The 27762-nt window shown below is 37.8% G+C and overlaps 1 protein-coding gene across 4 annotated transcripts in view; it reads right to left on the reverse strand.

The window, feature by feature from the left end:
- Positions 1-27762, reverse strand: part of TTC28 (tetratricopeptide repeat domain 28) — a 629548-nt gene that overhangs the window by 286891 nt on the left and 314895 nt on the right. For all 4 annotated transcript variants that reach the window (XM_045887410.3, XM_045887409.3, XM_064578589.1 and 1 more), the window contains 3 exons: positions 17950-18097; positions 8152-8424; positions 7065-7195 (listed from right to left, as the gene is read on the reverse strand). In XM_045887410.3, coding sequence (XP_045743366.1) covers positions 7065-7195; positions 8152-8424; positions 17950-18097 — 552 coding nt within the window. The remainder of the gene's footprint in view (positions 1-7064; positions 7196-8151; positions 8425-17949; positions 18098-27762) is intronic.

Below are 27762 nucleotides of genomic sequence, written 5' to 3' on the forward strand. Positions count from 1 at the left end.
GGTAAAAAAGATAAAAATTGAAAAAGAGAGCTTTCATGATGCAGAGATGATTTAATGAAACCTGAATACGGAAAACCTTGCCGAGGGGTCAAAGATGGGGTCTTCTATGCAGAGGGCCTAGAACGAGTAATGATACAGAGGGTAAAATATAAAGCATGTTTAACAAAGTATGGTAAGGAGGCTTGTATGAACAGATGATAAGGTGTATGCCATACAGAGTAGTTAAAGTGATGCGAAAAGATTATGAAGGGATTTGGACTTTATTCTGAAGGTAAGAGAAAGCTATCAAAGGCTCTGAAGCAGGAGAATTGCATGATCAGAACTAAGTCTTCAAGGGAGAACTCAAAGATCTCTGTAGGTGATGGATCAAATCAAGAAGAAACGAGAATCAGGGCAGAGTTAAAACAGATCTCACAAATTACAGTATTTACATTCTCCAGCGTGACAAGAGGTACACAAACTTACCTAACAAATAAACAGCACATTTTCCAAGCGTAGTCAGTTTACCTGACTATCTGGGGGAAAACAATTTTACACTGAATTAAGCTCTGATATTACATAGGCATATGCAACTGCATATGAATCATATAAATGATGGTGACAACAGTAATGCCAATAATCACAGTAGCACCATGTTTGAATTCTTATTGTGTCTCAGGCACTGTGCTAAGGATATACTTTATATGAACTCATTTAGTCTTTACAACAATAAGCAAAGCAGTTACTATTACAATCACTTACAGAATTATCTACTCAGATATTTGTGTTTCCATGTTCTTTTTTATTTATCTGCTAGTAAGCCTTCACAATCCCTTACATTGCTGATGATATAACTTGGTGCAACTACTTTGGAAAGCTGGTAAAAATCTAATAAATCTAAACATATACAGGACCGAATGCTTAACAGATACAAGTGCTGATATTTCCCAAAAGATATGTACAAGAATGTTTATTAGCAGCTTTTTCAAAACAGCCAAAAACTGGAAACAACTCCCATGTCCACCACACTTAGAAGAGTTTATATAAGTTTCAGGATCACATGGTAATAAGCGGCGGAGCCAAAGTTCAAGTTTGTCTAGTATCTAAGTTCACACTCTCATCCACACTGCACTGTACTTGAAAGAAATCACCTACTTATGGCAGCAACTTCAGGCTGCTTCATAGGTCCAAGTAGTAGACACCCTCTCCTCTTTACTTGGAAGAGAGTACATGTTAGAAAGTGTGGGAAGTTCTACAAGGGTCCAGGCAAAAGATGGTACAGCAGAAAGCAGGAGCCAGAAAAGAGATTGCCAGAAAAAAGAGAACCCAGTAACAAGCCAAACATGGGATTTAGGTGGCTTGGACAAGAGGACAAACAGCAAATGCAGATGCAGGCACAGACTGAGGGCTAAGTTAGGCATACGGAATCGAAGGTGGGTGTCCAGGAGGCAACTGGATAAAGAAATATGATGCTCAGGAAAGAAATCAGACTGATAAAAAAAACTTCAGAGTCATCAGATTTGCATATCAGATTCCCTGAATAGAGAACATCGCTAATACAACATAATTTATGCACTCTTCTGACAATTAATACTGGCTCATAGAAGGTCTCTGTGGGCACCTGAAATTAATTTTCAAACCATTAAAGCAGATAGGTTAGTTAGAATGAAAAATTCCTGTGGAGAAGGTATCACCTCCCCTATTAAGTATCTGAGAGTAATCGTATAGAAGAAAAACCTATTGTTTTTTAAGGTAAGTGGACAAAGTGGTTCCAGGCTGCTATGTCACTATTTGGGAAAATATTAAAAGGTACTAGAGTCGGGCGCCTGGGTGGCTCAGTTGGTTAGGCGACTGCCTTCGGCTCAGGTCATGATCCTGGAGTCCCTGGATCGAGTCCCGCATCGGGCTCCCTGCTCGGCAGGGAGTCTGCTTTGCCCTCTGACCCTATCCCCTCTCATGTGTTCTCTCTCAAATAAATAAATAAAATCTTTAAAAAAAAAAAAAGGTACTAGAGTCAAAAATGTAAAATGCAGAAAGATGTAGCTTGTTATTCTTACAGTCACAGCATTCACAGTGGTTAGTTTTTATTTCAAAAGGCAGTTTCCTATTATTTTATTTCAATATCAAAATAATGCAAAACGGAAACCAAGGTACAATTTGAGGTCACAGATAAAATGTTAAGAATAGGATAATCATAAAAAGTACATTTTCTGAACTTTTTGTACTCAAGAGGAAGAGTGATACTTTGGGGGAGAGTTTTCAAAGTTCTAAACAGTGTAATAATTAAGGGGGAAAAAAGTGGGAATATAACATAAGGAAACAAATTCACAAAACTATCATTATTTGCAAAAAAATTCCCATTACAAGAAAATTCATAAGAATCAACAAAAAATTATGAGCAATGAGAGAATTTTCACATGGTCAAAACATGCAAAACATGTAAAACAAACACCCTTCCTATATGCCATCAATACTCTCCCTAAAAGTGTAGATCACGAAAGGGCATAAAAAGTGAAATGCAAGAACAGATCAGGCTCCTGAATAGAAGACCGACTATTGAAAAGACATCAATTTATCCATAATTATATGCAAATTCCAACAAAAATACCAATGCAAGAGTTTCCAAAATTTGACAAAATGATTTTAAAGTTTATTTGGGGGTAGTGAGGGGAGACAAGGATATCCTAGACATTTTTTTCAAAAGAATAATGTTATGAAACTTATAGCAGATATAAAATGCATAATGAAGCAACGACAATTAAAACTTTGCATTAGAGCACGAACTGTCCCAACAGCTCACTGGGCTGATATAGCAAGGCCCAGGATCAAATCAGTACAAAATAACCAACATCAAAAACAAACAAACAAACAAAAAAACACATAAAAAATAAAATAACCAACATCACAACAGAAAAAAATAGGATGAGAATTAAAGCTCTTTATAAAAGACATTTTTAAAAATAGTCAGCCCTGGGGCGCCTGGGTAGCTCAGTTAGTTAAGCATCCAACTCTCGATTTCGGCTCAGGTCATGATCTCAGGATCATGAGATCGAGCCCTGAATGGGGCTCTGCGCTTAGTGTGGAGTCTGCTTGAGATTCTCTCTCTCCCTCTTCCTCTTCCCCTCCCCCACCTCTCTCTCTCTCTCATAAATCTTAAAAAAAAAAAAAAAATAGCCCAACAGCAATCAAAGAAATGCAAAGTAAAACAGTAAGATATCACTTCTTTTTTACTTATCAATTTGACATTTTAGTTTATTTTAGTAATTATTTAGAATTGCCTAGTGTTAGCCAGTGCAGGGAAATGGAATATCTGATACATTGCTGGTAGGACTAAAAACAGATACAGCCTTTCTGAGAGCTATTTAGCAGTAAGTATCAGAAGCCTTAATATGTTTTTTCCAAGCAAGCCCACTTTTAATAATTTAGCCAAAGGAAATGATGGGAGATATGTTCAAAGATTTATTTACAAAGATGTTTTTCCAGATTTTATAATACCAAAAATTTTGAAGCAAACTAAATGTATTACAGTAGGGGTATAGATGAAATAATTTGTAATCAAACCATAAGACTTTCAGCAGAACATTTAATAAAATATAGAAATGTATAAAACTTAAGTGAAAATATATTAATGAAAAAACAAGTTATAAAAGTATCACAATAGGATTTCAATTTTCGTTTGGATAGGTCTGTTGTACATATATGACCAAAAGATTATACCCAAAAAATTAAAAGGATGGTAGGCTTATGGTTGTTTTTTTTTTTTTTAAAGATTTTATTTATTTATTTGACAGAGAGAGATGCAGCGAGAGAGGGAACACAAGCGGGGGAGTGGGAGAGGGAGAAGCAGGCTTCTGCTGAGCAGGGAGCCCAACCGGGGCTTGATCCCAGGACCCTGGGATCATGACCTGAGCCGAAGGCAGATGCTTAATGACTGAGCCACCCAGGCGCCCATGGTTGGTTATTTTAATGAATTTTTTATATAACTGGATAAAACTAATAAATATTACCTTTAAAAAAAAACTAAGCCTGTGACCATAATGAATAGGATGGTAGAAAATAGTATCTGATCTTTGCTAACAGTATGAACTATCTCGTCCCTCATGAGTGATATAAGGGATCACATGACTGATATGCTAACCAAATTTAGAAGCCTACATCTCACCCAGGGGCCAACTTGAGTTCCACCTGTTTCACAAAACTCCCACAAGTCTATACCATTCTCTTCTGGAATTCGAGAATCTTGTCAGTGATTAAAGAGAATGTTTATTATTTATTGCTCAAGCATTGTTTTGATATTTTTGTTATATTAAAGTTCCGTCTCAAAGAGGACATAAGCCCCTCCAGGGGAGTGACCCCAACCCACTGCCTAGACCCAGAACCCTCAGCACAGTGCTATGCACGTTAGGTGCTTAACGAGCAGACGTCACACTTACCTGAATTACATCACAGAAGACTGGCCAACTAAAACTTTGAAACTGAATGAAATACATATTATTGCAATAGTTCTCCTTGGGCATTTTCTATGTTCCTGTAAGTTCTGGACCAATATTAACTCTAGTCTTAACAACTACTGGCTGGTTTCAGGAATGTGGGAATAAAGATTTCCAGCTAAATGCAGATAGACAAGCAGCAGCACTCAAACACAACCTTAAAAATTAAGAGAAAAGGTAAGAAAACAACATTAAATTCTCAAGAAAATGAATAATACCAGGGCACCTGGGTGGCTCAGTTGGTTAAGCGACTGCCTTCGGCTCAGGTCATGATCCTGGAGTCCCGGGATCGAGTCCCACATCGGGCTCCCTGCTCGGCGGGGAGTCTGCTTCTCCCTCTGACCCTCCCCCCTCTCATGCTCTCTCTATCTCATTCTCTCTCTCAAATAAATAAAATCTTTAAAAAAAAGAAAAGGAAAGGAAAGAAAAAGAAAATGAATAGTACCCTATGATTCCAGAGGCAAATACAACAGAAGAGACACAGTGAGAAAGGAGAAATTCTACAGGTCAGTCTAGAAATCAGATAAATATGTCAACACAGAGCAGGAGCATGGGCTAGACAAAACACCCCAAAAGAAGGCTTCTGTGGTGGCCAACCTATGGCTAACCAGCTACCAGGATGGGTAACAGTGAAAGTGGAATGGGCAGAAGAGGATTGTAAAAATTACTCAAATTTTGACAATGAGAAACTTTGAAGAGAAAATTAGTGGAAAAAAAAATTAATGGGATTTTTAACTTGGAAAAGGAAAGGCCACAGGCCATTAATTATGGTAGCTGAACATTCTCTATCTAGTCCCAGAAGGGTAAAATCAGTCTTACTTATACATAAGGAGGGTTTCCCAGTAGGCAGGCTTGTGAACTACTGTAGTGGTGGTTAAGCAGAGACCAACAGAGGGGGAGACAGGGCATCTGTGGCAGGCAGGAATTCCAGGAGGGGAAGATTTGGGGAGGGAACTGGTTCCAATACTATCTCAAGGTCCCTTCCATCCTTATAATCAATGATTTCTTAACAACTTATTGTACAGCAAAGGTGTATAAAACCTAGAAAACACAGGCTAAAGAAAATTACACTATTAAGAATAAGGAAGGCAGAAAATTTTCACTTCTCCTTTTAATACCTATGATAATCCTATGTCCTAATTACAAGTCTTTCTACCCCATCCAGTAATTGGGCTAATATATATGCATCCCAAAGGTCAGGAAAATAGAGTATAAATGCAGCTCTTGATATATTTATAGCCATCCGAGTCTTCACTAAATGGCCCTATCTAGACAAGTAAGCTGTTTTAGTTCTTAAACCTGGCTCTCACTTAATGCCATCAGTATACCTGTGTCTAGAAGTTTGATCCCTCTTTTCATTCTCTTAACATCAGGAAGTCAGATCATCTGGCTTATAAGAATTGTTTGTAAACTAAGAGTAAATAGGCAAAGAGAAAAGTATTCAGGTAACTCTCTTGAGAATAAAATCACCTAAAGTCGATCTCCCTTGAATGGTATATTTGGCAGCTTTCAAAGGCTTTTTTCTGACACCCAAGGATGAGAGAGACTTTATGGAAGTCTCTCCCCTTCCCAAGGGGAGATTCCAGCACACCATTAAAACAAAGGTTTTTTTCTTCCCCAATTCCTTCCTAGTGACTGACCATGTTCTAGAGACTCAAAGATGCTAGGTCATTTAAATAATAAAATTAATCTCTACAATGTCCCACAGTGAAATTCTAAGATGTAACTAAATATATTTCCCAATACATAGATTGATTCATAAATTTGCTATTGCTTCTATTACCCTTCTCTTTCTTGTTAATAATATTATATTAGAAGCTACCATTTATGGAATTCCAAGTACCATTCTAGGCACATATATATTATTTAAAATCCTATCACAATTGTGTATGGAATAAATACAATCATTATTTTCTAAGTAAGAAAACAGAGGCAAAGAGGAGCTAAGTAATAATTTCCCTAAGATCCCAGAGCCAGAAAGTACTATCCCCAGGGATTCCAATCTGGGTCTGTTTCACTCCAAACCCCACCCTTTCTCCACTTTGCAAGCACTCTCTCATCATGCTGCATCTACTGGATATCAACTCTCTTAGAATTAACATTCCATTTCTCTAATAAAGATAGGATGATATTCTTTATCATTATAATTCATGTCTCTCAATCAGACTTAATATGCTTCTACCACCTGAGTTAAAAATCCACCAAAGAAATATCATGAAGAGCTTGGGGTAGTAATACCCCAACTCAAATAAAGCAAATGTGTGCTTCTTTAATTTAAAAGATATATCATGAAGATATAGTTTTTTGTTAATTTTACACAGGTCTCCTCCTTTTATATTTGAATAGGATGAGAGCCATGCAGCTGAGCAATGCAAGCTGTTAGATCCTGAGGTCAGGGACCAAGTCTTTCAATTCTATAGCCCCAAGGTCTATATGTGGTAGACATTCAACACCTGATCGTCGATTAAAGATAGAGGCAATGATTATCAACTTCTAAAAGTAACATTTTAGGGTACCTAAAACATGTTGAACAGCAAAAAAAGACTCCATGTTTCAAAAAAAAAAAAGTTTTTGGTCTGCAGGTAAACTTCCTACCTCTCGATCCTTGAGTTTCATGGCGAGCACCAACTGATGCCTGTGGTTAGTGAGAGCCTCCCGATAATTTCCTTTGGAGAAGAATGCAGAGCCCAGATTCCCATGAGCTCGGCATTCTCCTGTCTGGTCACCTGAGTTGGATTTTAAAAAAAGATAAAATTTCTCTTAAGTTATAGTGTTAATTATAATTTATAATGCCCATCTTAATTTAAGAACCACAGATTTGCTAAGATTTCATTTGCCTTCTTTTAGAAAAGTATTTTCTTCTTCTACAAGACTGTGTAGTAAGTTATGGTCCTAGAACTTAAAGCTCTGGACATTACTGTTGTTATAACATACAACTACATTGAGGGACATAGGTATCCTGGAAATGAGAGGTTAAAGACCTTGACACAAACCAGCTGCTATGAATCACCTCAATGCTCTGCTAATGACCTCTGGTTCTGAACAACCATCAGCTTGTTGATTCAGTCATTTAACTAAACCCACTATGATATGTTGCTTCTTTAATAGTGTGCTGATGATAGATTTACTGTATCTCTTCTCTTACTGCAATGCTGCAAGTCACTGAATAATCACTGTAACAATGATCATAATCATAAGCCACACTTACTTTACAAATGAGGAAATGGTAGCACTGAGAGTTGAGGCAACTTGCAGAAGGTCATATGGCTAGTAAGGGGCAGAACCAGGATCCTAAACTCAGCCGTCTGGCTCCACAGGCCACACTCTTAACCACTGCACTGTACTGTTCCCTCTGACAAAAATGCTGATGCATTCTAAGGTAGGCAAAAATTAAAATTAAGATGAAAGATTCACCCATCAATACTATCATTTGGGATATTAAATCTGTGAGCCCAAATCTCTGAAGAGGGCAATGAATATGTTAATCCACGTATCTTGGCCCTTTGGGAGCCTTGGTATCTTCTTATAAGAAAAGCGCTGAAGACCTAAGTACTCTAAAACACAAAACGTTTTAGTGAGACACACTCACTTCTCATTGCATATGTTATTCCTATCCATGTCAGGCTAATCAGCTTTCTTTATTTCCTTTCTGTATTGAAATAAAAGAAAGAAGCAACCCTACCTAAGGTCTTGGCTACATCCAAGTCCTGCTGCATGTATCCGGTACTCTTCTCTGTGTTTCCAAGAGACCAGTAAGCACTGCTCAGGGCAGAGAAAACAGAACCTCTCAGTTTGAGGCTGCAGGTGCCAATCTTGAGAGCGGCTTCTAAGACAACCACAGAGGCCCCATGATGGCCAGCCGTCAGGAGTTCCTGCCCAACCACAGACACAACCACAAAGGGGCTCTTGTCCAGTTTCATTTTCTGAAGCTGCTGATAAGTGGGCTCGAGGGAGTCTGGGGGAAAAAAAAGAAGGAAACAAGAGAATGTAGGATGATATGCAAAACAATCTTTTGTAATATGCTCTAGAAACAAACGTGTATCATACCTCTTTATGGGCCATTTCAAGTACAAACTCTTCAACCTTTAATCTAGCACCAACCCCAGGGTCCACTTATCCATAAAATTCCATAACCCCAGCCTCAGCCGGTAGGTAATCTCCCTCTCCCTACTGCACATATGTAAGCTACACACACCTTCTCTTCTGGTCTTTCTTTGAATATGACACGCCACTTTCCCTGAACAGTTCTCCCTCCTCCATCCCTCTGTCTTCTCACAATCTTATAAACACATCCCTCAAGTTCAGACTCCACCGTATGGTATCCTCAGGCCCTCCAGCCCACCTGACTCTTCGTATCTAAACTTCGGCCGCATTTTTTGGAGTAGGTATTGCCATTTGGCCCTTAATTATTTTAGAATTGTCCCATGTGTGTTGATTTTTAAGACATTTCCCCAGCTAAACGGGAAGACTGCTGTAGAGTGTTAATGCTTTACAATAATGCCATAGCAATTGTCACAATATGGGCACTAAATTGAAAACTTGCCATTGCCACATAGGTGATAGTCCCTAACACATCTGGCGTTGAATAAATGTTCGTGCAATCTGAATCTTAATGGCTGATTAATAAAACTCCATCTACCTTTTCCCTGGAAGACGCAATAAAAGAAGCTCTCCCCACAAAAGCCCCATCATCCTCACTGCAACCCAGCGTCCAGTGCTGCTTCTAAGACCAGGATGACCACATAAAAAAGTATTATCAGTTTTTGTTGGGGTGACAAATGAGACCATAAGAAAAAAATCATCTGAACTTACTAAGGTAAGACAAAAGACAAAATGAATGTTGATCTCATTTTATTGTCATGTGGTGTCTGGAAAGGACACAGACTGGGGGGTCAGAAAGCCACAAAGAGATTCTTTCCACCTGAAGCTAGGTTTGAACATGGATGACCTCTAAGTGCCTCCTCCCCCTTCTCCCATTTTGTTAAAGACAATTGCAGAGCCAATGCCTATAACTACGATGATGTGGCACTTACAACGCATTTGTTAGCTTTCCTGAAAAACTGTTTCACATTAGTTGTTCCACTGTGCATCTGTAAAAAAAACTATTAAAAGCCTGGTCTCTTTAAATCTTGAATATCTCAGCCAACGGTACTGCATTAAAATGTAATTTTTACAATTTATGACTTTGAATTTCAACTCTACACTGAGGAGCTCTCTGAATCAACATTACCACAGAAACCTTGAAACCTATTGATGCCTAAAGCATTTTTCCCCTTCAATCAGATCACTAAACAGAGAACAAAGAACATTTTTACACCTGTCAAGATGCAAGTGTGCATAGTACCAGTAAACACTAGCTAACCAATAGGGTTAAATACAGGCACAAGAACCCAGGAATTACTAGAATAGAAAAGAACAGTACCATACTGAAATCAATGTGAGCTGAATTTGGTGGTACCCGCTGATGGGTTTGGCAGCCAATGATGATCCCATTAGCATCCCACCAGACAATTAGCAGAAGCAAAAATAACAGAATTTTAGAGCTGAAAAGACCTTTAAAATACCCATTTTAGCAATGATGCATCTAAGTGTTGAAATGATTCACCAAAGGTCAGACAGCTTGGGACAGAGCCAAGACAAGAACCCACTGCAGGGCTCTAAGGCCAGGCTCTCTGCTGCTGTACCAGGCAAAATTCTTAGTTGTTGACAAAAGAAACCAATCTTGGCTGGTTATAAGTAGAAAAGAAATGCACTGAGGAGCTACTGCCAAGGGCGAAAAAGCAGGCCTCCAGACCCACAGTCAAAATCATGCTACAAAAGCTCCATAAGTGAAAGCAACATGACTGTCGCAACTAAACAGAGGACACAACAGCTTCCAATGCTGCCTCTGCCATCACTGAACGCCACCTTTAGAAAACAGATGCCACGACTGCCAACCAACACCACCAGAACAAATTCTGTGCGGTCTTTTCTTCTTTGAACCTTTAGCTCCTGACTCAAAGGTGGGTCCTAGCTGCAAAGGAGGATGGGAACATTAGGATCTGATGATTTCAGCTTTTACAGTGGAAGGCAGGAGGCAGAAGTAGAACATAGCGAATTCCCAAAACACAGGAAGAGCATTCAGATGTGGAAAGCCCAAAATGACTAATAGCCAACAAAGATACCATGCTTTAGCTGGTGATTTTTTTTTTAACCATAGCAACCATGGCCAAGTTCAAAAAAGGAGCCTTCTAATTGAGCCTCTAAAACTACATAATGTTAGAAAGAAGAGAGAACACTGCCACAATTCAAGGACTGAGAAAAATACCTGGAAATGCCCTACCAAAAAAAAAGAAAGAATAGAAAAGAAATCTTCAATTGTACAAATTTTCACTAAATAAAAACGAAGTTGAGGGAACAAGAGGTAAAAGAACAAATTTCCATTTGCAGTATATTGGAAAGAGACTATAAATACATTAACAGATAAATTAAATGCAAGCTCATATACATACATGTTATAAGAGTCTGGAAAAGGGAGTGACTATTAAGGGTAATCAGTTCATGGAAATATAACTTGATTTCTTGAAGAAAGGGTAGGTAGGACTTAGACAAGTCTTTGCTTTTACTTTCTCTGAGAGTAGAGGGTATTTTAGGCAGAAGTTTTGTCCTAAACAAAGGTGCCAGGAAAAGATAGGCACATGGAATGATAGAGAATAGGCCAGCTTGAAGGGACCAGAGAATATTATAAGGAAGGAAGCAGATGTGGAATTATGGAGAAAATACTCAGCGAAGGATAAACGGACCTGGATTTCAAAGCCACACAGCTTCAATCTCCTCACTTTGTCAAATGTATACATTGTGATTCTGGTGATGGTTACATAAATCTATACACGTTATAGATATGCCTATGTCTGAATATACTTGTGTACATGTATGCATAAACATATACATATGTACATATGTACACATGTGTGTACATCTATGTGACAGATATATGTGCACAGATATGTTCACAAAAGTCCATTTCACTTTCTGTAAATTTAAATTTTTAATGCCAAATTTCTCTGCTTTGGGCTGTAATTATGTCTCATTGGTCCACACTCATTAGTCGGAAGCTCTAGTTAGTAGGTATACATGCTTGTGATAAATAAAAGTGGTAGGACAAGGTTTTTTTTGGTGTATAAAAAATAAAGGCTAGATTAGCTATCTCTGAGATTCTTTCCAACTCTACTATTCTATTACTCTAATTCCTATTCTAGAGTAAACTTAGACTATTAGCAAAGGGGACTAATTTTGTGATTTTATCAGGCTAGGTGAAACAGATCTGTCAGCCTGTAGCTGTTAAGATGTTTTTCCTTCTACAAATAATGCAATATATGTTAAGAAAAAAAAAAAAGAAGAAGAAGGTAGCGGGAGGGGAAGAATGAAGCGGGGGAAATCGGAGTGGTAGACGAACCATGAGAGACGACAGACTCTGAAAAACAAACTGAGGGTTCTAGAGGGGAGGGGGGTGGGAGGATGGGTTAGCCTGGTGGTGGGTATTGAGAGGAGGGCACATTCTGCATGGAGCACTGGGTGTTGTGCACAAACAATGAATCATGGAACACTTCATCTAAAACTAGTGATGTAATTAAGGTATGGGGATTGACATAAGAATAAAAAAAAAAAAGATGTTTTTCCTTCTAGAAACTATGCATGATATATGAAATAGCCAATGTTAAACCAACTCCGTAAGAATGTAGAGGGCCTCTGCAACATTCACTGAATACCACTTATGTGCTTTCAAAATGTATAAGCTTTAAGAATTTAAGATGAACGAAGTCACATTTCCTGACATTTGAAGAGCCTGTAGGAACATAGTAGAGGCTATTAATAAACAATCTCACTCAGCTAAGAGATATACTATATTTCATCAGTTCTGAGAAACATTTATTCACATATTAACATCCGTGGATTTGGGATTTAATATCTCTGAACACAATGGTGCCTCAGTGATCTGTCACTTCTATGTCTAAATGGGTCCAACAGAGCTTTTCAGTTTATATAAAATAAAAAGTTAAATGACAAGAAAGAATTGTGTCATCATTTAAACATCAGCATTTTTTTTAGTATTATATAATATAATGATACAACTCTCAATCCAGAATTCTTAGCATTGGTAGGATGTGCTATGGGCCCCCAAAGGAGCAAAGTGCTAACTCTACCCACATAGGTCTGGGAATGCTTTCCAGAGGAAGTGACATCTAAAGAGAAATTGAAGATATAAGAAACCAGCGTTTTCCAGGAACTGCAGGTTGTTTTAGTTGGGGGTATCTTGGAGATGAGAATGAAAGGGAGGAAAGATCTCTTATACTAGGAGGCTGGCCTCTATCCTATAAGCCATGGGGGAAATAGAATTATGAGTAAGAGAATGACCAATCAGACTTACATTTTAGAAAGCTCATTCTGGGAGGAAAGCAAAGCATGGATTGGTTTAGGAGAGATAAAAGCCAGGAGAACCAGTTAGAAGCAAAGCCCTGAATTTTCAGTGACAAAACAAATGGAGAACAAAGAATAAATTTCAGACATAGAACAAAAAAATTTATAGAATTTGAGGAATAAATGCATTTAACAGACACAATGCCTTATTCCAAAGGAATAATACTCTACTTGTGGTCTCCTATGGATCACCTTCAAGGTAATTAACATTTTCACAGATCTCAATTTGTCTATGGCACTATGAAAACCTGGAGCCTTCCAGTACCCTTGTAACATTTCCATACACACGATTTAAAAAGCTTCAATTTTCCTAAAAACCTGGTGATACCACTACCAATTATTCTTGGATACATCATAAAAATATAGTATTGCACTGCAAATCTAGGAGCTTGACAGAAACAATTCTGAAATAAATCTCCAAAACAGTGATCCAAAAAGAGAACAGCAATTAATGAAAGGTAAGAAAATAAGCAAAGTATTATGAGGGTAAAGTACTCCCAAAAAGCAAAATTTAGAGGTGAGGTTCATTACATTCTCTTAATTTTAATGTTCACCTTTTTTGAAAATTTTTTTTAAAGATTTTATTTATTTATTTGTCAGAGAGAGAGAGCACAAGCAGGGGGAGCGGCAGGCAGAGGGAGAAGTAGGCTTCCTGCCGAGCAAGGAGCCGGATGCGGGACTCCATCCCTGAGCCGAAGGCAGACGCTTAACTGACTGAGCCACCAAGGCGTCCCTTTTCTTAGGGTAATTCCTTAAAGAGGCAATTAAATTAAATACCACTTGGCTTGTCACAAAAGGACAACTATTGCATGATTCCACTTATATGAGGTACCTAGAGGAGTTATATTCACAGAGACAGAAAATAGCATGGAAGTTGCCATGAGCCAGGGGGAGGAGGAGTGGTGAATTATTATTTAATGGGGACAGAGTATCAATTTGGGAAAATGAGAAAGTTCTGGAGATGGATGGTGGTGATGGTTGTACAACACTGTAGATAATGTTATTGTACATAATGTCATTGAATTGTATAATTAAAAATGGTTAAAATGGTCAATTTTATGTTACACACATTTTACCACAATTAGAAAACTTTGGGTTTATACAAAAAGTAAAACTTAACCTTCCTCAAAAAAAAGAAAAAGAAAAGAAAAGATGGGGTGCCTGGGTGGCTCAGTTCGTTAAGCGTCTGCCTGAGGCTTGGGTCACGATCTCAGGGTCCTAGGATCCAGTCTGGCATAGAGCTCCCTGCTCAGCGGGGAGCCTGCTTCTCCCTCCCTCTCTGCTGTTTCCCCTGCTTGTGTGTGTGTGTGTGTGTGTGTGCGCGCGCGCGCGTGCGTGTGCACGTGCGCACACACACAATTTCTCTCTGTCAAATAAATAAAATCTTAAAAAAAAAAAAAAGAAAGGAAAAGAAAAACAACTGACATGTTTAGCACTTTGTCTAAGCCATTTCACATTTTCCCAGGTTTGTCTGTATATCGTTCCAAAAGTATTCAAAGGCCTTCCATAGAAATAAAGGTAGAAAATACAGAAGTCAGAGTGAGTAGAAAGTAAGGGAAAGACAAAAAAAAAAAAAAACAAAACCTCAGTATACAGACAGGCAGACTGTAAGCCCTAACCCATTTCCTAAAGGTGGCCAGGACATTTTCAGGCCCTTCACTTCACAGAGGAAGAAGCAAAAGGATAGAGATCACTTCTAAAATTCCCAGACCATTTAAATAAAAATACAGCAACACTGAGGAGAAATGCAGCTTTCCCTGGCACTGGGGCCTGAGACAAGAGGACCACGCGGGCGGTGCGGTGTTCATTCCACACCCAGGCCACTGTGCCTGTCATAAATACAAGAGCAGGATTAATATGGCTGCTACGTGCTCCTCAGTGAGAAGTGCAACACACTGAAGCGGGGAAGGTGGCCGGCAAGGGCCAGCTTATACCTTCTAGCGGCAGATTCTCAAAACAATACTAGGAGGTATATATTGTCATTTCCCTCTTACAGGTAAGGACTGAGGTGTAGAGAAAGGAAACAACCTTGCTCAGTCGATGCAATAGCAAATGGCAGCCCTGGGATTAGATTCCAATCTTTTTCTAACAGAACATTTCAGAAACAGGCCTCCTGTGAAGTGATTGCCACCTAAAAGAAAATCAAAGGGAAAGAATTCTCCGAGGGTGGGTGGCAATTAGGCAAATAAAAGGTGAGCCCCAACTTGACCCTGAGAGAAAAGCTTATACATTCCACAGCCATTTTCCACCAGCACTCCATAAAATTAGCTTCCCTGGATCCTCTGGAGCTGGTAGAAACACCACGACAGGTGATAGCCCATAAATGTAATAGTCTTTAGATTACCAAATTAACGGGAGGAGAGAAAATATACACAAGAGAACCCTCAGCAAGAAGCAGCCCTGGCTTCTTTAGAGGAAGAAAAAAAGGTAAACTCAATCTCACTTTGTAATTATATTATTGAATTTGGTTGGCAGTGGTACTATGCTCTACCATGCAAATTTGCATGAACATTTATAAGATACAATGAACTGAAATTGCTGAAAGGCTACCTGAAAAGGAGAAATGGAAAACAGGAAAAGGATAACAGGAAAAAGCGTATCATTTTATATTTATATTTATTTTTATACTTTCATTAGCGATTTAAGGAAATACAGTATATATAAGGATGTAAATATATCTGCAGGAGAGGTAGTTGCACTGCTATCTTGGTTGGTGAACATGGGTGAAACCAAAAAGTAATGACTTACTAAAGTAAATAGACTTAATTCAGTTAGCAGTATAAGCAACAATATAAAAAAATCAGGTAAGTTTCAATATGGATAAATATAACATATTTATTTGGGAACAGGGACATATTGATGTGGATTGGCCCTACCTTTAAAAAAAAATGAAATCTTGAAACTTCCCCAGAAGGCCAAACCACAGGCATGCTTGTGCACATCACTGGAGCTTTGTTTCCTTACAGAAGTACCTGGACTAGGGAGCTTCCTCTGTTGCATTGAAGGATTACAAAACAAAAACAATTGCTACAACAAGAGATCAGACCTCTACGTAAAGTGTGTAAAGTGACCCAAACTGCACAGCAACGCAACAACAGCACGAACTTAGAGAGCTAGACAGGATACAATAAACAGTGGGTAAAAAATGGGCAGCAAATGATGACAGGTTTTGTGAATTACAACCATATGACAAAAAGAGAGGTCATTAAAATGTGAGATGATGCCTAGAACAACACTGTGCAAAGCAAAAGCCTCTATAAAATGTTAAGAGAAACCCACCTGGAATAGACATGGTGGTAAAGGCAATGCTAAAAATAAATGAGATAAATCAAATTGCCTTAAGGAAAGAGGAGAAAATATTGAAGCGCTCCAGGCACCTGTAAGATGCAGCTTTCCCCAGGGTCAGCCTTAGGTCACTCAGTGTAAGATGGGAAAGAACATGGCACAGAAAACCCTAAGGGGGACGGGCAGCACTGAGCGATTCTCGCAGTGCAGGGAAGACTTCCTTACATTTATCTAAACAAATTGCTTCAAAGGCAAAATGGTAAGTATGATTCTGCTGATCTCAACACATTCACTCCAGGATTCTAAGGCAGCAGCAGAAACACCTCAGAATAAAGAAGTGATATCTTCATGAACTACATAAAAAAAATGTTCCATGTAAATTGCTTGCAGAAGGGTATAGGAAGAGAATGAGAAAATGCCAGAAAATGGCAAGGAGAGACAGATTGATTTTCGTTGTTGTTGTCCACTTCCCCCGCAAGCCCTGGAGCTCCAAAGCGCATCTGCTCTAAGTCAGAGTTTATTAACAGCAGGTCCCCCGGTGGGAGAAGCCATTAGGTTCCTACAGGCAAAGACTCAGCTTTGTATGGGGTTATAAAATCACATGAGGAGAGATTTCCTTATCACTTTTTCTCTAAAACATGCAACCTTCCACTTCCAGGAAAATATTTTTTATAGCTATGAATCACCCAGAGACTATATGAGTCCCATTTAGTTCACCAAACTTTTACTTAGCATTTATTTTGAGCCAAGTACTGTACTAGCCGATATATTAAAACTATATAATGCCACAAATATTTTCAAAACTAGATACAATGTCTAATGATACTGCCATCAAATTTTTTAGGTTCATTCAAAAACATACCATTTCAGAGATAAAACAAAGTTCTGCTTGACAGAATCTAATTAATATGGAACATTGTTAGCTGTCTACGATTTGATGTCAACCCGCCTGAGTGTCTCCATTTACTGCAAAGATGGTACCTGGTGTATCCTTTCAGCCCAATCTGTCTGAGGGCTGCCGCAAAAATCAATGTTCTTCAAAGTGAAGCCAATCGGTTTTGGGCCTTAGAACTCCTTCCAACCGCCAATACTATTTTCAACCCATTGTTCTTCCAGAATACCAATTGTATAAAACAGAAGTAACAACAGGAGAAAACCATATAAACTAGTGTCTGTCTTTTCTCTTTCCTTTTAATTCAACATAATCTTTTCATGTTCCTCTGAAAAATGTTAGACACAGCCTACAGTTAGATCCATATTTCCTTTTATGAAATATTAGAATGTCTAATATCTTCTCTTTGATTATTTCTAGATCTAGATCTAGATTATTTCTTGATGGCATATTGGTCCAACTGAGTAAATCAATTTATTTCTAGAGGTGGTGTGATTTAGAGGTACAGAATCTTAAAACTATTTTTTAAAAAAAAAAGTATTCTTTAGATAACCCTGAAATCCAGAGAAGTTAATTCATTCACACACAGTCATACAGTTTATGAAAAATTAAAAAAATATATAATCCAAGTCGATAAGCTTCTGGGCCAGTGGCCTTAACACCATCCCATTCCACCTGATTAACATGAGCTACTGGCAGTGATTCTTGATCTTCCTTTGTGTAAAATATCCAATCTTGGCAAATTTGATAACCTATCAGTTTTCAGTGGCTGAGTCCAAAGTCTTCAAAGGCTAGAAATGTCCTACTTTAAATTACTGTCAGACCAAATACTTTCATCATATTTACCTCTCATGGGAGATTTCATGGCAGCTTCCACCATCCCCACCAGAAGTTGGAGACTCTTGGGGTCCTGAGCCAGTCCAGAGGCAAAAGCTGCCAGGGCATCGGCATGACGTCCGAGGTACTGGAGGGCAACACCCTGTCGGAAGTATGCCTGGAAATAAAGAAAAGATAATGCGTGTTTTACTTATACACTATGCTCCCAGAAGGCTGATGGTGATTCTTTATTACAACAACTGGTCAGCAGACCTAAGATGGAGATTGTCTTGGTTCAAAAACCTAGTAAACAGTTTGAAATCAATTCTGATTTCTTCCAACATCATAAAATGTGAACATCCTTCTTCAAGGAAATTATATTTAAAACTTTCACTCTTTTCACTTCTAGAACATTAATTCTACCACATTCTTTGGCATTTATTTACAAATTGCTTTTTTTGAATGATTTTCAAAATATTTTTTATCCTATCTTTAACAACATAAACTCCTCAAAGACAGGTGTTTGGAGATTTTTCTATATCTCACCAAAGTATCTGGTATGGTACAAGATAAATGAGAGACACTCAAATTCCATTTATTTCAAATTTTCCCCTTTTATATAATTAAAGGGAAAAAATCAATGTGTGATGGTTATTAAGATAGTTTTAATAATGAGTAATATAACATGGTTATATTTAATGTGGTGTTTCAGACATAATATTTAAAAGTTGTTATCTAAAACATGTGTGCTTCACTCAGAAACAAAATAAGATTATTGTCCTTTGTGTTCTTTAATTGGATTAGTTTAAAAACTAGTATTATCAATTCTGATTATAAGAAAACATCCTTCCTTCCAGCTAATTGCAGAAAGGGCCAGAAAATTAATAAAATATTTAAATTTTAGAATAATCTTAAGATATGCAGTTTGTTTTCAGGCACACAGAGTAAAAAGAAGTAAATGAACAAAATGTTACTAGCATATAACTAGCAAAGGACCTTGTACCTGATTAAATGATACACAAAAATGACATTAATACACTCACTGGTTATATGACATCTGCTTCTAAAATACTTGGTCTCCTGTTTCACTTAAATAATCTTATGTTTATAACACACATTTAACTTTTTCAGTCCAATACACTTTGAAATTGTCACAAATTGTATTCATGGGATCTAAATGAAGTTTCAAACAACTCCTAAAACTGCCACTCAATAAACTTAATACATAATTTTATAATTTTATATTACATACACTGAGAGAGAGCACTTTTCATGTATACAAAACATATGTACTTACCTTATTTCATTTTTATAACTCTCTGTTGAAGTAATTTAGGATAGGTAATACTATTAAGTGTTTCTATTAAGAAACAATCCATAAACAGAATGAATACTCAATTGTGGGCTATTCAGACTTCTATTAGTTTAAACTACAAGCAGCTGTTAAAACTCAAACCCTAGTAAGACAATAACCTGTAAACGCACTTTCATTACTAATTCATAAAATCACTTCCTTTCAATGGACTCAGCCACAGTTTTAATCTTTAATGTGTTTGTAGACATTTGTCACTACCTTTTTCATGTCACATTTTAGGTGATTTCTATAATCCAAGAGGCAATATATACCACACTCCAACTAAAAATAACTATAGTTTAGCTTTAATATAGAATTTCTAGAAAATGTAAACTAAAAAAAAGTATATTTAGATATACACATATATATGCCAAATATCTGTAAATTATTATTATTATTTATGGAGAGAGACAAAAAATGTCTAGTTTTTTATTTCAGGTATATATTTTAAGAAACACAAAAATCTATTGTAGTAATCATTTCAATTACAATTACAATACATGTAAGTCAAATCATGCTATACCCCTTCAACTAATACAGTGCTGTCACTTCAGTAAAATTGGGGGAAAAAACACCAAAAATCTTATAAGAGTCTCAATGAATTTTGATAATTTCTTGTATATTTAAAACAAAACTTTATCATTCATTACTTCACTGAAAGAACAACTGTTTTCCCTGTTTGACAATTAAATCACTGAAAAGTATGATTTATCTATTCTGTCCAGGTAGGCAAAGTTCAGTGTTAAATGTGAGTTAGGGTCTCAAGTTTACACAGCAGTTACACAAGAAGCGTGTGCATGTTTTGTTGTTTTCTTAGGGCACTCAGAAATGAGATGAGAAAAGGTACAACTTGGCCATGCTGCCAAGGAAAGGAATCCTGGCTTCCTTTCTTCAGAAGATTTTGAAAAGAGCTATAGGAGAGAAGGCTCAAAGGTTTCCCTTGGTCCTCCCGTAGGCCCCTCCAGAACCCCCAACTCAACTTTATAAGATTTCCTCAATTAAAAGCTTAAGAGTTGTATACCTGTCAAGACATAAGCATAATTAGTTCAAACTCTGACAACCCCCTGTTCCAAACTCATAGATTGGGACTCCCCCAACTTTTTCCATACAATATTCATTGCATGTACAAATAGCTGTTGAATAAAAATTAGTTATCTATATTAGTTATCTATACTTTTGTGAGAGAAATGCCACTATGGAGTTCAATTGATGATGATAAAACATGGACTGTAGGTTACTGTGATAGAATAAAAAGAATTTAGCACAGTGTGCCTGACAGAGAGTAAATACACAATAAAATTAGCTATTTTGATTGAGAGAAGAATCATAATACATAATTACAGACCAACAGAATATAAGGGGAGTCCAAGAAATATTTCAAATAGTCTATTATTCAATATAATATGATTCGATTCCTATCACTGCTTCATCCACCCCTCCCCTTGCTCCCTAAAAGAGTGTTTGCAACTGGGAACTCATGGCTTTAAGGCTCCCAGACAAAATCTGATCCACCCGACTAAAACAATTACAATTATCAGGTCTTGGGAGACTCAGCAGCCACTCACTGGACCCTCTGTCAGCCTTTTCCAAGAAGAGGTCAAGATATGCTGAGATTCACAGCTGTTTACCGTAACTTCAAGAGAACTGATGTGATCTGCTATAGCCTATCTGCTTCTCCCCTACTGGTTCCTGCTACTAATTTTTCTCTTACCATTTCACAGGAAGCTATGTCATCTAGGAAAGGGGCAAATTTTGACCCTTAAGGATTGAGCAGAAGTAGTATAGCAAGGGAAGGGGACCCATGGCGCAATGTTGAACACTTGGTGCCCAGCCAACCTCAGCAACCCCCTCACATACACCACATTCTAGCCACAGGTTATGCAGCAGATGGAGAAGGAAGGGCAATGTGGATTCACTGCTCAGAGCGCCTATACCCTGAGAATAATGGTTTTAACCTGAAGCTTCAGCCAAGAAGAGAAATTTAAAGGGAGTTAGTGAATGCACTGGACTAAAGGTGGGATGCCTAGAGTTTCAAGTGTTGCAAAGTCAATCACCACAAAGAACCATCAATGATTATAACCCACACATGCTACTAAATAACCTCACAAATAATATAAATACAACTGGTTACAAGAATAAGTTTCCATACTTCCTTCCATTAACACTCCCAAAAAATCTACAGCACCAGGCACTGTGATGTGTACCACAAATAAAGTCAGGACTCTTAGCCTCAAGCTACTCACAGTCCAGAGGGAAAGAATATAAAAAGCTCTAAATGTCTTGACTGCTACCTGCAGTAGCTGCTTACTAATAGTAAGGGTTTGTAATATTTCAGCAGTAATAAAAATGTAACTAATGACCAAAGTATTTATGCCTGTTGTTGAAATTGTTAGTATTTGCTTTTTATTATGTGGCCATTCTTTTCATCTCATAGCGTTTGCAATGGACTGAATGTTTGTATCCCTCCAAAATTAGTATGTTGAACCTAATCCCCACCGTGATGATATCTGGAGGTGGAGTTTTAGGGACATGATTAGGTCACAAGAGTGAAGCCCCCATGAATGAGATCAGTGCTCTCATAAAAGAGACCCAAGAGCTCCCTCTCCCCTTCTGCCATGTGAGGACACAGCAAGGCATAGACATGGTCTGTCTATTCACTAGGAAGTGGGTCCTTACCAGACACTAAATCCGCCAACACCTTGATCTTGGACTTCCCAACAAGAAATAAATGTTTGTTGTTTAAGCCACTCGGTCTTTGGTATTTTGTTACAGCAGTCCAGATGGACTAAAACAGGGTTAAAGTACAAACACTCAAAGACTAAACGTGGGAAACAGTAAGCTCTTCATCCTTCAAGCACCCCTGGAAGCTGTGAAGGACCTGGAAGCCTTTACTTTCAATATCCCATTTCTGGTTTCCAATTCTAAAACATTACTAAACTCGGCCATAACATAACATCTTACTCTCCCACAGCTCAAATGAGTGATGAGGTAAATTATTATGCTTATGGGCACATGTATATATTTAGGACATAAAATATAGAATAAATACATGTAATATGTAATGCTACATTAAATTAAACATGTTTGCTTACATGTACAATCTATTACTTAGTTCAAGCATTCACGAGTATTCTGCTTTCAATTAATCTGTACTTTCTCATGTTATACATTAATATTCCTAATCTGTCTTTCACTGTTTGAACATTTTTACATTTTCTAAAGAAGAAATACATCTATAACATGGTGATATACCTGCTAGCCAATCATACCACCTGCTACCACATCATTGCCATCTTCTTCAACAAGGTTTATAAATTGCATAACTATTTTACTCTATTTCCCTTGTTATTTTATTTAAAAATGAGTAGAAATGGGGAAAATAGAAACGCCAATTCTCGTTTTTAAAAAGCAGCAGTATTAATCTATAATTTAACACAACTGAGTCAAAACGAAAATGATTACAGGGTGCCAAAGGCAGAAAAACTTTAGTATCACTGGATGTACACAGAACAACTAACTATGCTCAGTTGTGATGGAAAAGAATAAAATTAGAGAATATGAAAAAATGATTCTTAAAAAGGAAAGGCATTATTTGAGATTTTGTTTTTTAGTTATCTAGGAATTAACACTTCCCACTCAATGAACATGTCAATCTCTGATTTAATATTTTCCTTCTTGATATTTTATGTATTTGGACTTTCAGGAATGCTTTGTATGGGAAAGTAAAAGACTATTACTTAAAATATATATGAAGCACATGAGCACAATGTAAATATATACAAATTACCTACTATCACATTTATTATATATTATAAATTATACATGTCACATAAAAATGTGATACATAAAAATGAAGACACAGAACCCATGTCCTCAGTAAGTTGTTTTTGTTTCTTTTTTTTTTTTTATTTTAAAGATTTTATTTGTACCTGAGAGAGAGGGAGCATAAGGAGGGGGAGGAGCAGAGTGGGAGGGAAAGGAATAAGCAGACTGTGCTGAGCCCAGAGCCCAACACGGGGCTCCATCCCAGGACCCTGAGATCATGACCCAAGCTGAAACCAAGAGTCTGACGCTTAACCAACTGAGCCACCCAGGCACCCCCTCAATAAGTTTTCACCATCTTATATCAAATAGGCACCTGTATGGACACATACATGCTAATTATTTTTTCTTTTTTAACATGCAAATTATTTCTGTTATATATTTTGTTACATATGCTTCACTTAGAAAAAAGGAGAAATTTTTTTTTTATTATTATGTTATGTTAATCAAACTCTGGAAAGAGCCGAGAAATTTTTTTTTTAATATTTTATTTATTTATTTGAGAGAGAGAGAGACACAGCAAGAGAGGGAACACAAGCAGGGGGAGTGGGAGAGGGAGAAGCAGGCTTCCCGCTGAGCAGGGAGCCCGACGTGGGGCTCCATCCCAGGACCCTGGGACCATGGCCTGAGCCAAAGGCAGACGCTTAATGACTGAGCCACCCAGGCGTCCAAAAAAGGGAGAAATTAACAGAACTTTCTGCAATGATAGAACTGCTCTATGTACTCTCTAATAATGGCAGCTTCTAGCCAGTCACACTTGGCCACTGAGCACTTGAAATGTGGCTAACATGACTAAGAAACTAAATTTTAAATTTTATTTCATTTTAATTACTTCAAATTTAAATAGCCAGGAGTGGCTAGTGGCTACTAGATTGGACAATGCAGTTCTAAAATTTGGTCTTCCTCTAACAACAGACCACCAAAGACAAATCTAAACTGGAAATTGAAAGGCGATATATTAAGAGAAATAACTACTACCAAAGCTCTGAACTAAAGCTATGTGCCTTACTCCCAAGGCAGCTGTGGTGAAAGAGAAAGGACTCATAAGGCTGACATTGGAATCCTGTCCTGATTACTTTCTAGCTGTGTGACTTTGACCAAGACACTTAACTTCACCAAACTTCGTGTTCCATTTCCACTTATAGAGAGGAGAATAATGATGACCTCAAAGGGTTGTAACAATGCTTGCTGCCTGATAACACATATGAAATTTAAAACACAGAGTAGCCACTTTTTAAAAAGTTGAACAGAACTGAATGTTTCACTAACTGTTACTCTTATTTGGTATTTGCTGTTTAATCAAGTGGCTCATCTGCTTCACTAGCTTGTAGATCAGAAATCACCTTTGGTGAAGTGGGCCAGGAACTGACAAAAATTATACACAAAACAAAAATTAATGATCATAATGACTACCTTGAGTGACTAGGGAAATAGTTAATTTATGTTTGGCACCTTCTGTTTAAGAAGTCTGTAAAGTAGGGGCGCCTGGGTGGCTTAGTCGGTTGAGTGGCTGACTCTTGATTTCCACTCAGGTTATGATCTCAGGGTCGTGAGATTGAGCCCCGTGTTGGGGTACAGAGTCTGCTTAAGATTCTCTCTCTCTCTCCCTCTCCCCCTGCTCCCTCTTTCCTCTCTTAAAAAAAATTTTTTTTTAATAAAAAAAATGTTGGGGCATCTGGGTGGCTCAGTCGTTAAGCATCTGCTTTCGGCTCAGGTCATGATCCCAGGGTCCTGGGATCGAGCCCCGCCTCAGGCTCCCTGCTCCGTGGGAATCCTGCTTCTCCCTCTCCCACTCCCCCTGCTTGTGTTCCCTCTCTTGCTGCGTCTCTCTCTGTCAAATAAATAAATCTTTAAAAATATAAAGATTACGTATTTATTTTTTAAAATAAAATAAATAAATAAAATGTTTACACTTTGGCAGTTGATTGGGTAAGTTTCAATTATCTAGTAAATTCATTATCTGGGAAAAACATCATACGCAGTTTAAATAAGGTCCACTGGCCCAGGTGAAAAAGAAGAAGGAGGTGGCAGAAAATAGATGACCAAAAATACAGTCCAAAAAAAAAAAAAAAAAAAACAGATGACCAAAAATCTCTGTGTAGAAACATGAAAACAGGGGGCGCCTGGGTGGCTCAGTCATTAAGCTACCCTGCTCAGCGGGAAGCCTGCTTCTCCCTCTCCCACTCCCCCTGCTTGTGTTCCTCTCTCACTGTGTCTCTCTCTGTCAAATAAATAAATAAAATCTTTAAAAAAAAAACATGAAACAGTCTTTCCTCTTTCCTCTCAGAGACTTTATACTGACACACTGATTATGAGAATTACAAGGTTTACAAGGTTGTAAGGCCCAAGCCTGACACCTATTTTATTTACTTATTTGTTCATTTGTTTGTTTATTTATCTATATTGAAATATTTTTTAAGATTTTATTTATTTTTTTGACAGAGAGAGAGAGCACAAGTAGGGGGAGCGGCAGGCAGAGGGAGAAGCGGGCTCCCCGCTGAATAAGGAGCCCGATGAGGGACTTGATCCCAGGACGCTGAGATCATAACCCGAGCCTAAGGCAGATGCTTAACAAATGAACCACCCAGGCATCCTATTGACACCTATTTTAGAATTAACAAGAGCCCCATCTTACCATAGCAGTCCTGCCACTATAAATCATCACTAAGTTCTACTGCATATATGTAGGTGTTTTATTTTCCAAAAACTTTTGCGGCTATCATTCATTGAACTGCTAACTCTGTGCCCCACGGAGTGCTGGGTGCTTTCCATAGTTTATCACTAACCCTCACAATGTCTTGGGAGACGTTCTTATAATGCCTATTACACAAAAGAGGTGGTTATGAAACTTTTCCCAAATCATACAGCTACAAAGTGAGACAAACCACTGCCAAACTCCTTCTCTTTCCACTATCCACACTACCTCTTTGATAAAAGAATTAATGGCGTGCAATTAACCTCTAAATCAAGGTTTTTGTCTGTGAACTCTTGTACTTGCAAAATTCAACCTATAGAGGCAGAAATGAAGGAAAATCAGAAATGACACAGAAAATTTATGAACATGAATATTTAATCTCTATTCCATTAGCAACCGTTGATTGTAGAACAATTTTTAATGAATTGAATGGAGGAAAAATTCATTTCATTAACCTTTCATAAAATGTATTATTATTGAACCAAACAGGCCACTGTACTTGCAACTCAGTTCGATGTTAATTAGATTACAGGCATGAGGTTTTAAATCAAAGAGAAACAAAAGGAGCCATCAGCAAGCTTCTCAGCCCTTGCTTGTTTGTTTGCTGGCTAAAATGAATTTTTACCCGCAATACAATTTGCTATGCTTCTTTTATTTTCTGACATTTTCAAGTGAATTTTCTCTTGCTTCTGTATGCTGACACTTTATATTAAAAGTAAAAATAAAAATAAATAAAGAATCAGCAAAGAGCACATTCTTCATGTAGCAATATGTTTTACCTGCTCAGCTGGGAGTAATCATTCCCATCTCTCCAGAAAACTACACTTGTATTTTTTACTAGTCCTCCTTATTGTATGCTGAAAGCACATGCAAGAGATTGGAAGCTATTTTAGAAAACACCATTATTGAGTTTGCAACCCGGAGTCAGAGGCCCAAATGGCCTAAACATAATGTTCTAACCAAATCTGCAGCTGTGAACTGTTTTTCTCCCCAACATAGGTTTTTGGTCCATTTAATCTGCTCTCAGTCCTGACTGTTTCACATCATATCAGTTATTCCTTTTCCCAAAATTAATTTTTAGCTAATTGTATCAAAAGGTAAAAAAATTATGGGAAAACCATATTTTAAAAAGAAATTAGAAATCTGATAAGAAGTTAAAGAAAAGATGAAATGACAACCAGGAGTTAACTAAGTAGGTGTCATTTTCTAGCGCTGGAGGGATTCCCAATGTTAATGTTTATGTCAGATTATATAATGTGTGTACCATCATCTGGAGTTTCTCTTCTAAGCTTTAAAAATAAACAGTGAAAGAAGTCTGAAGTCCCCTAGAGCAATAGTTCTGAACTTTCCATATCTTGTGCCTTCGCTATATGGGTGGGGCATAGGAAGAGTATAAAATCATGCCAACAAGAAAACCAGAGAACTTCCTGAACATTCTCCAAGAAATCATCTGGCTTTAGCATGAGTTCTATGCCCCTGCCCTACCAATCCTCCTCCAGTCCTGGAACACAGAGTTTGTGTGCCTTCACACACATAGCCTGGTCCTGCGGAATGTGGTAAGACCAGAAGCAAAATGGAAAAAAAATAATGGTGGCCAGAGAGAATGGTGGTTGTGGGAAAACAGTGAAGCCAACAGTATGGGAATGAAAAGAGACTGAATTCTCATTAACCATTGAAAAAAAACAATTGGCATCTCACCTATCATAATGTAGTCATACCTAAACCATACCCCATTAATGGGAATCCATTCTTTCCAGAAAGCAGTCTATCAAAAATTATTTCAGGATGACTAGGTTGTTCAGTTGGTTAAGCATCTGCCTTCAGCTCAGGTCATGATCTCAGGGTCCTGGGATTGAGCCCAGGTCAGGCTCCCTGCTCAGTGGGGAGTCTGCTTCTCCCTCTCCCTCTCCCTCTGCCCCTCCCCTCCCACTCATGCACTTTCTCTCTCAAATAGATAAAATCTTAAAAAAAA

The sequence above is a fragment of the Mirounga angustirostris genome, unplaced genomic scaffold (genome assembly GCF_029215605.1).
Source record: "Mirounga angustirostris isolate CCGP_5_RB_7025 unplaced genomic scaffold, mMirAng1.0.hap1 SCAF_14, whole genome shotgun sequence".
Taxonomy (NCBI): domain Eukaryota; kingdom Metazoa; phylum Chordata; class Mammalia; order Carnivora; family Phocidae; genus Mirounga; species Mirounga angustirostris.